The following is a 12,804-nucleotide window of genomic DNA, read 5'->3' on the forward strand; positions in this document are numbered from 1 at the left end:
CAATCCACTGCTCATCACCGCTACCAGAATGATTTTAAAACTCAAACCACATGTCACTCTCTTTCTTAAAACCTTGAGTGGTTCTCCATCACTTTCAGAAAACCAGCTTCTCTGTCACTGCGTGGAAGGCCCTTCACGCCCTGGCTCCCACCCTCTCAGCCACCTCCCCACGGCCAAGCCCCCGCAAGCATCCTCCTGCCTATCACCTTCTTATTAATGACTGCAAAATCCCTGCAAAATCACCTTCTTATTAATGACTTAAGAAAAACTCAAGTCATTCAAAATGCATTATTATTATGTATAAGCTATACTTTATGACTACATTTCATTGCCTGTTTATATATCATAAGACTATACATTTAGCAGCATATAACATTAATAAACTCCAAGCATGTTGTAAAACACTGAGCTATACAAATTATGATCTTAATAAGTTATACCATGAACTGTGGAAATTATCTTTTTAAACAGATTGATTATTCTTCAAGTAATTGTAGGCATAATAATATGTATGCTGCAACAAAAATAAAGTCTTAAATTTGACTGTCTTATTGATGCTAACAGCTATAGGATGGTGACCTAGTATTTTTTTAACATGACAGCCTCTAAAATTAAATTGATTTTAGCAATATTTACAGGATGCCCAAAATTTGCTAAGTTGCTACTTTGAACATTTACTAAAATTGATTCCTACCATCCATTCAATTAAATTTTATATTCAATTACATTTACCAAGTGGGCACCTAACTATGTGCAAAGGACTGGGCCAGCGACCATGCAGAACAAGGATAAGTAGAACACTAGCCTGGATTGCAAAAGCTCAGACACCACACTCACATGAACCACGCACACACAAGTTATACACTAATTACTACCTGAAACATTCCTAGTTTTTAAACTTTTACACCTTGCTTTAGATTACCTGCATTCAGTTGACATATAACATGGACATGGATATCATGAGGAAAAACAGCTGTAGCACTGAAATTTAAGTATGCTGTGACTCTCTAAGTAACCTATTTAAAAAGTCTAACTGAAAGTCTCCTTTCAACATAAATACTAAAAATACACATCCTGCAACTAAGCAATTTTGTGATAGTGAACTGGCACAATGGTACGAAAACATTTTATAATGAAACAATCTGATATCTACTTAACCCCCTCTATGTAACTTTATTCATATGCTAAGGAAGCAACCTTGTCATGTGGTTACAAAAACTCGTGAAAATATTTTTAAAAATGTAACACTTACAGGGCACTGAAGAATGTATCTAAACTTAACATTTAAAATGACTTATAGGACTTCCCTGGTGGCACAGGGGTTAAGAATCCGCCTGCCAATGCAGGGTACACGGGTTCGAGCCCTGGCCCGGGAAGATCCCACATGCCACACGGAGCAAATAAGCCCGTGCGCCACAACTACTGAGCCCACGCTCTAGAGCCCGTGAGCCACAACTACTGAGCCTGCATGCCACAACTACTGAAGCCTGCGCACCTAGAGCCCATGCTCCGCAACAAGAGAAGCCACCGTAACGAGAAGCCCATGCACCGCAACGAACAGTAGCCCCCGCTCACCACAGCTAGAAAAAGCCCAAACACAGCGACAAAGACCCAACGCAGCCAAAGATAAAAATAAAAAAAATTTTGTTAATAAAAATAATAAAATAAAATGACATAAAACACCGATCTTTACAAGTATACCTCATTATTTATATTTTTATTTTCAGAAAAAAACTTATAAATAGTTCACTTAAGTATATTTCTCACTAGTTATATCACAATTCACTTTATATTTAATTAGCTTACATCCAAAAACGGTACTTTTCCTGTATATCATTTTCTTAAAAAGCAAAACATTTTATTTTCAGTAGGAAAAAATTTACATATGAAATCCAAAGGCAATAATTTCAGTAAAAATGGAAATCAACCACCATATCTTTTCTTGAGTTCTTCAACAGAATTACCATTCAATCCTGATTTGTCTATGTGATTGAATAATACACGTGCAACTGAAAAAGAAAAAAAATTCATTTTAATCTCCATTTTTAAAAAGTAAAGCAAAAATTACAGGGAGTAATCAAATCTGTTAAATATTTTTTACATTATAAAGCAATCATTAGGATTATTTATAAATTCTAATTCAGATATTTAAAAAGCCAACCTGAGAACAGAAAACTATACAGCAGTCCAATGATGTTTCTTAGCAGAATATTTTGCTTTGGCAGTAAAAAATTTCCCCTACATCCTCAATGACATTAACTTTGCAGATGAAACATAATTCATTCTGTACTACCCTAAAGATTTTTGACCTGTGTAACAAGTATACTTTTACTTATTTAATATTCCAATTAACTTTTTCAAAATTTAAATCATTTTATTTTAAAAGAAAAATTTATATCACTACTATAAATTAAAAATTAGCAATAACATTCACAAAAATCATGTTTGATGGGCAAGCTGTACATTTTTATAATAACAATTAAAAGTTAAAAAAAGATTTGCTTATGAGTCATTTAATATCTTTCATACCACTGAAATGGCTGGTCTACACTCAACACTATGGAAAACGCTATTATAGTTCATACATTCCTCAACATTAAAACTAGCTAACAGTTTTTAATAATAATGACAATAATAAAAGACAACAGCAGCTACTATTTATTGAATATTAAGTTACACGCCAGGAACCACTGTAAGTGCTTCCCATGTTTAACTTAGTGGACAGTGGTGACCCCACCAAGACAGTACTGTTGGTAGAGGCCAGTCTGAAGGGCCAGCTCACATTCTTTGAGCACACTTCAAGTTATCACATCATAGTGGCAAGAAATCCATTCACTCATGCACTTATACTAAGAGGTTATTATGTACTAAGCACCGTTCTACACGCTGAGGCCTAGAGAACAAGGTAGACAAAGTTCCTGCTGTCATGGAGCTTCCATTCTATTAGGGAGAGAGAAATAATAAACAAATACTTAAAATACTGTCAGCTCGTTCTGTATTATGAAGAAAAATAAAGCGAGGTAAGATGACAGAGGGTGATGAGGAAAGGGAGGCAGGCAGTTACTGTGAGTAGGCCTGTGAGGAAAGGTGTCTCTGAGGAGGTGACTATTAGGTGGAAACTGCATGAAGTGAGGAAGAGGCAGGGGAGGATAGTCTAGGCTGAGGGGTAAGTCAAACACAAAGACGCTGAGGCTATAAGAAGTTTGGTAATTTGGTATATTAAAAAGACACAAAGTCAGTGAGGTGGGGCAGAATGACTAAAAAAAGTGATAAAAAATGAGGTCTGCATTCAACTGAATGCAGATAATACTTTCAGGGACTGTTTCTGATTAAAGATTAAGCAGAAACTTCTTTTGGTTTACCCCTATTAGGAATCTCTCTAAATTACATGTCCACTTCCCTAAGTTCAACATACAGAGTATTTTTCTTAGTGATTCAGATTCAATGTCACTGCTACATACATAAAGAAGAAACAGAAAAGGAGCCCAAAGTATGTTTAGTCCAGAAAGTATCTGAAAATCATAGTGTTTGCTATTTTTAAAACTAAAAAACTGGTACTCCTGCATTCTAATGATTTTTCTCTTTTTCCTAAAACTACAGTATAGCCTTAAAACTCCAAGTACAACTGACCCTTGAAAAACACAGGTTTCAACTGCACAGATCCACTTACAGGCGGATATTTTTCAACAGTAAACACTACAGCACTACATGATCCACGGTTGGCTGAATCTGTGAATGAGGAACCTCACATCCTGTGGACCGACTATAAAATGTACGTGGATTTTCAACTGTGTGGAGGGTTGGCGCCCCTAACTCCCATGTGGTTCAAGGGTCAATTGTAATTGAAGTTTCTCCATAGTTTGATTTTACTTAAATTAGCGTTCCCCAAAACTGACATTTTATGCCAAAGACTGAGATGTAGAAATAAACAAGGGATCTAACTCTTCAGGCTCATCACCTGCCTCTTTCTACCCTCTAACTTTACAATCCAGCCACACTGCACTCCTTTTAATTTTCTGAGCTCAATTTGCTCTCTCCTGCCTCAAAACCTCTGCACATTCCCACCTCCTTCATCTGACTCCTGCACTTTTTTGAGAATTCAGCTTAAATCAAAGAAACTCAAGGAAATTAGCTCAAAAAAATGGGTGAGACCTCCGATGCACCCACGCCCGGTTGCAAGCTCCTGTGGCAGGAACTCTGCACGAGCTCCATCATGCCAGGAGCTCAACCATTACATTATCACTGTGTTTTCTAGTAGAAGAGCCCAGAACACCTCAGTTTAACTCCTGGGTCTGGCTTCCTAGCTATGGAACCTCGGTCAAGTTCCTTACCTGTGTATGCTTCAGTTTCCTCCTTTGTAAAACCAAAATGATAATCATACCTACACCTCACAAAGTTGTTGTCAGGATGAAAAAATTTAACTTTACTTAATCTAATAGTAATTCAATTTAATTAGCTTAATTGTAATTAATTTAATTGTACATAATTGACATTCAATAAATATTTGCTATCATTTGTTGAATAAAGGAACACACAAGAATAAAGAGATATGAAAAAGCTTTCTTCACAGAACTCACTTTTCTTCTCAGGTTCTGACATAAACATCACTGCCATATCAAACCTTCTTAGTTCAGAAAGTCTTTGTAAGATTTCAAAGATGAGTGATGGCTTTTCTTTCCTGAAATAATCCAAATAAAAAAACAAATGATCAATTAAAAGCAGCTCATTGTCTGCTTACTAAAATAATATTTCCAATTATATATAAATAAGGTCTTCATGTATCATTTTCCCCTGCATACTGTCTATATTTTAAGTGCCCAAATGAAGAATGTTATCAAGTCAACTGAAAAAATCGTAATATTCTTAAATGTGTGGCACAGCACAGACGTTATTAATCTGCTATAATATTTGCCACTTCCATACTCTACCTTTCTCTAAAAAAATTTTAAGTCATTTTTCCTCCTAATCATTTCCTTTTTCATTGTTTGTACTTGTCATCTCTTTACAACTTCTGCAACAGCTAAATTTATAAGAGAGCTAATTTTGCTATACAAAAGGTAATATGACATGAAAAAGAAGGAAGTTCCCAAATCACTAGAAACAGCTGAGCATTACAACATGAAAGCATAACTAAACTTACTTACTCAATGTAAAAGTCATGCAGAATTTTAATGATATGGTTGAATACATCTGGATCTAGATTTTTCTGAAACAGCTTGGGATACAAGGATGGTTCAATTTGCTTGGGAAAAATATAAGGTGTTAGAAAATTCAATTATGGCAACATTCCCAATCACAAACTATTTATGTAATAACTGCTTAGTTCAACATAGTAAAAAATAACTATTATGCATTAGTATTCAATGAATAATAATGGAGTCATACTGAAATGCAACTATGATAGAAGAATGAAAGTTAGAGGAACTATAAAATAATCACTCTGTTCCAGACAGAGAAAAATCTCATGGAGAGATGTGTACTACCCAACAGAAACAGGAAATGAAAGAGAGCTCTCAAGGACCAATAAAAAGAATTAGAAAGTTTAAAAAATAGAACTACTTGAAAAAGACAATGCTAAAAATCCATTATTTGGTAAATTTCATATGAGTTAATTCTTTTTCTTGAGCAAATAAAAGCTCATTTTCAGGAAACTGACGGCCTAAATATTGCAAGCATTGCTTGGCACACAGAAGGCACTCAATGTATTTTAGCTTCTTTCCTCATCTTGAAGGATGAAGAATTAAGTTTAAGTCATGATGTATGAAATTAGATTAAGTTATTTTAGAAAACAAAATTTAACACAGAACCTTTTTCAGAGGTTCACTGGTTGCAAATATTTAAAATGGTCTGACCAGGCTGATATACGTATCAGGCAAGGGATGAGAGCATTTTCTACAATCATATTATAAGCAAATATAGTACTATTATTATATAGTGACCAAAGAAGTTCTTTGACCTCTAACTTACAGGAGAACTACCACCTTCCTCCCTCTTACCTTCAAATATTGATACAACATATCTGGAGAATTTTTCAGTTGTCTGAAATCAGATTCAAGCTGAAATGAGTTTGCAGGAACTGGAGGAAGAGCAGTCCTGATAAACTGAGCAGGTGTTTTGTCTACCTCTATAGAAATCTTCTCACTGAAAGTCCGACATACATCCTTTTTCAAATTGACTTCAGGTCTGAAATATTTCAGAAGCATCAAACAATTAGAAAAGAACCACAGGGCTTCCCTGGTGGCGCAGCAGTTAAGAATCTGCCTGCCAATGCAGGGGACACAGGTTTGATCCCTGGCCCGGGAAGATCCTACATGCCGTGGAGCAACTAAGCACCTGCGCCACAACTACTGAGCCTGTGCTCTAGAGCCCGTGAGCCACAAATACTGAGCCCACATGCCACAACTACTGGAGCCCACGCGCCTAGAGCCCGTGCTCTGTAACAAGAGAAGCCACCTCAATGAGAAGCCCGTGCACTGCAACAAAGAGTAGAGAAAGCCCGCAAGCAGCAATGAAGACCAAAGGCAGCCAAAAATCAATAAATAATAATAATAAAAAAGAAAAACAAAGAGAAGAACCACAAATAGTCAAAGCTTATATAAGGAAACATCAACAGAGATTTTTAAATTTCTGACTTTATTAATACTATATTATCTATTTATATTCTGCCAGTAGTAAATTCTTTCAGCTGATAATATATGTATACTTTTGGCAAGAGAGATTATACTTGTGCAAATTTTCAGATGCTGGTTACGTAATGACTATTCTCATTAGCTGAGCTAATAGCCTGGCCACCTTTTGAGAAAACATTTCTATACACTGCATTATTATATCACATATACTCACAAGTCAACCTTTCACTCTGAATTATGTGAATTACCACAGTTTCAAGAAAGATTCCAAGAAGGAAGAAATGCTTCCTCCTTTAAAAAAAAAAAAAACAAAAAAAAAACTGCCTACTTAAAGTTTTCCCACAATCTATAATGTCACTGTAAACAACTACTAAAGTTCAAAGTTTAAAACAAAAAAACCTTTTAATAGGACTGTTGAGTAGCAATGCAAAAATATATGAATAAAATTTCAACACCCCAAAGTAAACTACTAAACTATGTCTTTTATATTCTCATCATTAAGAAAATGCATGACTTTTTGAAAAATTCCAAACAAAATTTAAAGAGCCCATGAATATCTTAAATATTAATGGCTAGAATAATAATGCCTAAATTCTACATTGTTTATGAAGCTTCCCTATAAAAAATTAAAAATCCTGAATTACAAAGTGAAACATATTTACTGAAGTTCTAGAAAAGAAAATGCACAAAATCAATTTGTTCAAGATACTTTCATCACTGTTTGCAGACGACATGATGCGATACATAGAAAATCCTAAAAATGCTGTCAGAAATCTACTAGAGCTCATCAATTAATTCAGTAAAGTTGCAGGATAGAAAATTAATACACAGAAATCTCCTGCATTCCTATATACTAACAACGAAAGATCTGACAGTGAAATTAAGGAAACACTCCCATTTACCACTGCATCAAAAAGAATAAAATACCTAGGAATAAACCTACCTAAGGAGACAAAAGACCTCTACTGTGAAAACTATAAGATGCTGATGAAAGAAATCAGAGATGACACAGATGGAAGGATATACCATGTTCTTGGATTGGAAAAATCAATACTGTCAAAATGACTATATTACCCAAGGCAATCTACAGATTCAATGCAATCCCTATCAAATTACCAATGGCATTTTTCACAGAACTAGAGCAAAAAAATTTTTAATTTATATGGAAACACAAAAGACCCTGAATAGCCAAAGCAATCTTGAGAAAGAGAAACAGAGCTGGAGGAATCAGACTCCCTGACTTCAGACTATACTACAAAGCTAGAGTAATCAAAACAGTACAGTACTGGCACAAAAACAGAAATACAGATCAATAAAATAGGCTAGAAAGCCCAGAAATAAATTCACACACCTATGGTCAACTATCTACGACAAAGGAGGCAAGGCTATACAATGGAGAAAAGACAGTCTCTTCAATAAATGGTACTGGGAAAACTGGACAGCTACATGTAGGAGAATAAAATTAGAACATTCTCTAATACCATACACAAAAATAAACTCAAAATGGATCAAAGAACTAAATGTAAGCCTGTATACTATAAAACTCTTAGAGGAAAACACAGGCAGAACACTCTTTGACATAAACTGCAGTAATACCTTTTCTGATCCACCTCCTAGTATAATGAAAATAAAAACAAAAATAAACAAATGGGACCTAATTAAACTTAAAAGTTTCTGCACAGCAAAGGAAACCATCAACAAAACGAAAAGAAACCACAGAATGGGAGAAAATATTTGCAACCGAAGCAAACGACAAGGGATTAATCTCTAAAATATACAAACAGCTCATGCAGCTCTATGTCTAAAAATCAAACAACCCAATCAAAAAATGGGCAGAAGATCTAAACAGACATTTCTCCAAAGATGACATACAGATGGCCAAAATGCACGTGAAAAGATGGTCAACATCACTAATTATCAGAGAAATGCGAATCAAAACTACAGTGAGGTATCACCTCACACCAGTCAGAATGGCCATCATCAAAAAATCTACAAACAATAAATACTGGAGAGGGTGTGGAGAAAAGGGAACCCTCCTACACTGGTGATGGGAATGTAAATTGGTACAACTGCTATGGAGAACAGTATGGAGGTTCCTTAAAAAACTTAAAACAGAACTAACATATGATCCAGCAATCCCATTCCTGGGCATATATCTGGAGAAAACGATAATCTGAAAGGATACATGCACCCCAATGTTCACTGCAGCACTATTTACAACAGCCAAGACATGGAAGCAACCTAAATGTCCATCGAAAGAGGAATGGATAAATAAGATGTGGTACATACACATAATGGAATATTACTCAGCCATAAAAAAGAATGAAATAATGCCATTTACAGCAACATGGATGGACCTAGAGATTATCATACTAAGTGAATTAAGTCAAAGACAAATATCATATGATACCACTCATACGTGGAATCTAATTTTTTTTAAAAAGATATAAATGAACTTATTTATAAAACAGAAACAGACTTACAGATATTGAAAACAAACTTATCGTTACCACAGGGGAAACATGGAGGGGAGGGATAAATCAGGAGCTTGAGATGAACATACAAAAACTACTATATGTAAGATAAATAAGCAACAAGGACCTACTGTATAGCACAGGAAACTCTGCTCAATATTCTGTGATAATCTATATTGAGAAAGAATCTAAAAAAGAATGAATATATGTATATGTGTAACTGAATCACTTTGCTATATACCTGAAACTAACACAACATTGTAAATCAACTATACTCCAATAAAATTAAAATATATTTTTTTAAAAAGATACTCTCTCTTATTTCTAAAGTCCTCAGTGTGGTAAAGGAATAGTGATCATTCCTTCAGCAAAACCTCTCTTACAGTTAAAAGAAAAACTACAATGTAAAGTTGGATAGTTCAAAAAACTATGTGGATGAGTACAAACCAGAAGTCTCATCAGCAATATCTATTTTCTAGTGGGATTACTGCCATTCTAGATGACTATCAGATAAAAGTATTTCTACTCACTGCAGAGCTGAAGTATCACTGACTTCTTCTATTTTCAATACTTTTGCTTTTGGGATATCACTTGTGGGCAGAAGGTCATCCTGGCTTGAGTTCTTCTTACTTGTGCCAGCGGTTGCTGTTACCTTTGCTGGATTAATAGGATTACGCTCTGGAGCAGCAGCAGTAGTAGTGCTATCTGGCACATCAACAGTCTGTATCAAATTACCAGTTTCTTCGATAATAAGCTTCTTGAGTGGTTTCTAAAACAATTAAAATCAATTCTTTGCATCAACATACAAAGGTTTCCTATTTTAGGGGCACAAATTAAAAGGTTACAGTGTTTTTACAGCCAACATCCCAGTTGTAAGTAAATTCAATTTGGAGTCATACTGCCAGACTACCATATGTAGGTCTAAATGGGGGAAAGAAGATGCATATATATAAATAATTACAAGGCAATGGAATATGCATTATAAAAGGTACAGGTACAAAGTGCTAAAAGAACAGAGGAAGGAAGATAAAAATTGACATCGGGGGGCTTCACAGAAAAAGTACCCAGGAATGGCAGTGTTGAAGGGTATGGTCAGTGGAAAGGTGAGAAGTCCAGTAGGGCTGGTGCAAGGGGAGGAGAGGTGGAGACAAAGCCTGAAAGGCTGCTTAAAGGCAGCTTATAAAGGGACTTGTGTGCTGTATCAAGGAGCTTGAAGTTTATCCTAGAGGCAACAAAGCCAAGAAAAAAATATGACCAAGTGACATCAGTATTGTGGGCTGAAGGCAAGTAGAACAAGGCCAGGCAATAACCTGCATTCTGTATGAAAGAAAAGATCCTGCATGCCGCAACGAAGATCCTGCAACTAAGATCTGATGCAGCCAAATAAGGAAATAAATAAATATTTTTAAAAAACAAAAACAAAAACCTAACTGCATCCTCTAACTGCTGGATAAAACCAGCCTAGAATTAAAGATTTGCCAAATAATTTCCACAAAGTTGGTAAGTACCTGACCACAATAATGGTTTTTAATTTATTAATATAAATAGCATTCACTATTTATTTCAATCATAACAGGTGGCAAATATTTTCAATTTCTTCCCAAGCTTACATGCAATACTCTTTGCTTTTTAATAAAAGACGTTCTTTAGTATACTCTAAGTTTTCATTCCAACTGTACAGTTGAATTTTAAATCAGAAAGCTGCAAATATAAAAACTTTTGACATATATACTAAACTCAGTGTTAAAACCAGGCATTCCATTAGCATAACTAAGAAAAGACCTAATGGTAACAACTGAGTGTTACTAGATGAATGCACATAAATAAAAAAGCTATTAAAAGTCTGTTAACAGAATCCCGTTAGCGGTTCTATCTTTAAGGATAATCATGTTAATCTAAGGCCTTTGCTTTGCTGATAACTATCAACACCAATAGTTTTCTATCAAGATATTGACCAAGAATGGATATGTGTTAGTGTTAAAAAAATAGTGTTAAAGAACAGACTATAAAAAATAGACTATAACTACTGAATTGTATCAATGCAGTTCCATTTAAAACCAAATCCTTTCATTGACAACAGAGGTGTAAACATGATCCTAGTTAATGAATTTCCTAACAGATGATCTCTTTCAGGGTAGACCAGTGGCTACTGAGAGCTGCTCAATGCTACTGATGGCTGGGAGGGATGAGGGGATGACAGTATGCTGGTTACAGGAGTGAAACACAAAAGATACCACTACAGTTGAAAGATGTAAGAAAACATGAAAGGATCAATTCATCTTTTTAAATTAAGATTTAGAAGCATACATTTTATTTAACTATATTATATCATTTCAAGAAAAAGAAAAGAGAAATAAGAATAAACAGAGGGCTTCCCTGGTGGCGCAGTGGTTAAGAATCCGCCTGCCAATGCGGGGGACATGGGTTTGAGCCCTGGTCCGGGAAGATTCCACATGCCGCGGAGCAACTAAGCCCATGCGCCACAACTACTGAGCCTGCACTCTAGAGCCCGCAAGCCACAACTACTGAGCCCACGAGCGGCAACTACCAAAACCCACGCACCTAGAGCCGGTGCTCCACAACAAGAGAAGCCACGGCAATGAGGCGCCCGCGCACCGCAACGAAGAGTAGCCCCCGCTCACCGCAACTAGAGAAAGCCTGCGTGCAGCAACAAAGACCCAACACAGCCAAAAATAAATAAATAAATAAATAAAATTATTTAAAAAAAAAAAGAATAAACAGAAAAGGAGAAAGAGACAAAGGAGACCAAGCAGAAAGGTGAATTTTTGATATGGGGAATCAGGAAAATGAAAAAAATAAAATATTTTAGTGGAGACCAAGAGATCAGGACAAACTCTCATTTACTACCATCCTACCTAGGAACCCCAGGCCCAGCTGACCTACATTACTGCTCTCCTACAGTCTCTCTATAGAAGATATATTAACAGTACTCCCCGCTGCAAACCCTCAAGCACAGGAGACCCCAACCGAGCCTCTCGCTTGAATAAAGTAACCCCAGGACTCTTTTTTCTCCACCTCCTGGGCCTTCCTTTCTTTCCTGACCACTTTCCTCAGTGTCCAGGTGGCCTCACACATATATGACTGAAAAGGAAATTAACATTTGTTTTACGTGAAACTGCCTTAGCATTATTGGACATTATTTCCTTTGATCTCAACTAACCTGTGAGTTATTCTCAACTTAAGTAGAAAAAGTAAGAATCACATAGGGTTCACACTCGCCTAAAATTTTAAAGCTTATGAAATGGGGCTCAAATCAACTCAAAAGCATCATACCAAACTGCACCTACTATTTTTTAAACAATGCCCACTTTTTTAAATGGAGACCTATTATAAAAACAAATAGCAATTTTTTCCCCTTCCCACTAGGATAATGATTTTGTTTCTGTTGGATCAGTTACAAAATGGTTTACCCCAGATCTCTCAATTCATGAAGGTGTTCTGTTTTGAGATCCAGCCACAAAAGATTCAAATTTATGTTGCATTTTCACAACTATTAACATAAACTGATTTTTAAACTGAGGGAGAAGAGTACCCAACAGATTTATAAAAGCTGTTTAGGGTATACTGGCCATGGGACCTTCTTCCATACACAGATTTCTGATTTACCACATGGTAATGTCTTTATAATTATGCACAGCAGAAGTCTGACAAAGGCTTTGTTTTTACCTTTTGAATTAACT

The 12,804-nt window shown here is 35.8% G+C and overlaps 1 protein-coding gene across 1 annotated transcript in view; it reads right to left on the reverse strand.

Annotated features, from left to right (window-relative positions):
- Positions 1–1,707: 1,707 nt before the first annotated feature.
- Positions 1,708–12,804, reverse strand: part of RPAP3 (RNA polymerase II associated protein 3) — a 41,739-nt gene continuing 30,642 nt past the window's right edge. Inside the window, exons 13-17 of the mRNA XM_082664974.1 lie at positions 9,634–9,872; positions 5,997–6,183; positions 5,145–5,242; positions 4,578–4,678; positions 1,708–2,009 (exon numbers count right to left, since the gene is read on the reverse strand). Of these exons, the coding sequence (XP_082521100.1) occupies positions 1,924–2,009; positions 4,578–4,678; positions 5,145–5,242; positions 5,997–6,183; positions 9,634–9,872 (711 nt within the window). The 3' untranslated portion in view covers positions 1,708–1,923. The remainder of the gene's footprint in view (positions 2,010–4,577; positions 4,679–5,144; positions 5,243–5,996; positions 6,184–9,633; positions 9,873–12,804) is intronic.

Source organism: Grampus griseus (assembly GCF_964374135.1).
Source record: "Grampus griseus genome assembly, chromosome: 11".
In the NCBI taxonomy this organism is placed as follows: Eukaryota; Metazoa; Chordata; class Mammalia; order Artiodactyla; family Delphinidae; genus Grampus; species Grampus griseus.